The 324-nt window shown below is 73.8% G+C and overlaps 1 protein-coding gene across 1 annotated transcript in view; it reads left to right on the top strand.

Moving 5' to 3' along the window:
- Positions 1 to 165: 165 nt before the first annotated feature.
- Positions 166 to 324, top strand: part of POLRMT (RNA polymerase mitochondrial) — a 32,496-nt gene continuing 32,337 nt past the window's right edge. Inside the window, exon 1 of the mRNA XM_019513150.1 lies at positions 166 to 177. Coding sequence (XP_019368695.1) covers positions 166 to 177 — 12 coding nt within the window. The remainder of the gene's footprint in view (positions 178 to 324) is intronic.

Below are 324 nucleotides of genomic sequence, written 5' to 3'. Positions count from 1 at the left end.
GCTGCCGGCGCGAGCGGGGCCCCGGGGAGCAGGTACCGGGCGGCGGCGGGGGGGGTCCCACGTGTGCACGTGACACGCCTGCCTGTCTGGGGTGTGCGTGTGCCTCTGCCTGTGCGCGTGCATGCATTGGTGTGTGTGTGTGTGTGTGCGCGCGCGCGTGCGTGCATGGCCCCGCGCGTGTGCACGCCTAGGTGTGTACCTGCGTGTGGGCACGCCCGCGTGCGTGTGTGTGCGTGCGCTCGCGTGCATTTGCACGTGGACACGCGTGCCACGCCTCACCGCCCCGTGTCCCCGCAGACCGCCTGTGGGCCGCGCTGCGGGGCC

The sequence above is a fragment of the Gavialis gangeticus genome, unplaced genomic scaffold, assembly GCF_001723915.1.
Source record: "Gavialis gangeticus isolate Ggan-Ray unplaced genomic scaffold, GavGan_comp1, whole genome shotgun sequence".
NCBI classification, from domain to species: Eukaryota; Metazoa; Chordata; order Crocodylia; family Gavialidae; genus Gavialis; species Gavialis gangeticus.
Note: the sequence above shows the minus strand (reverse complement) of the source record. Positions and strands in the feature narration are given on the sequence as shown.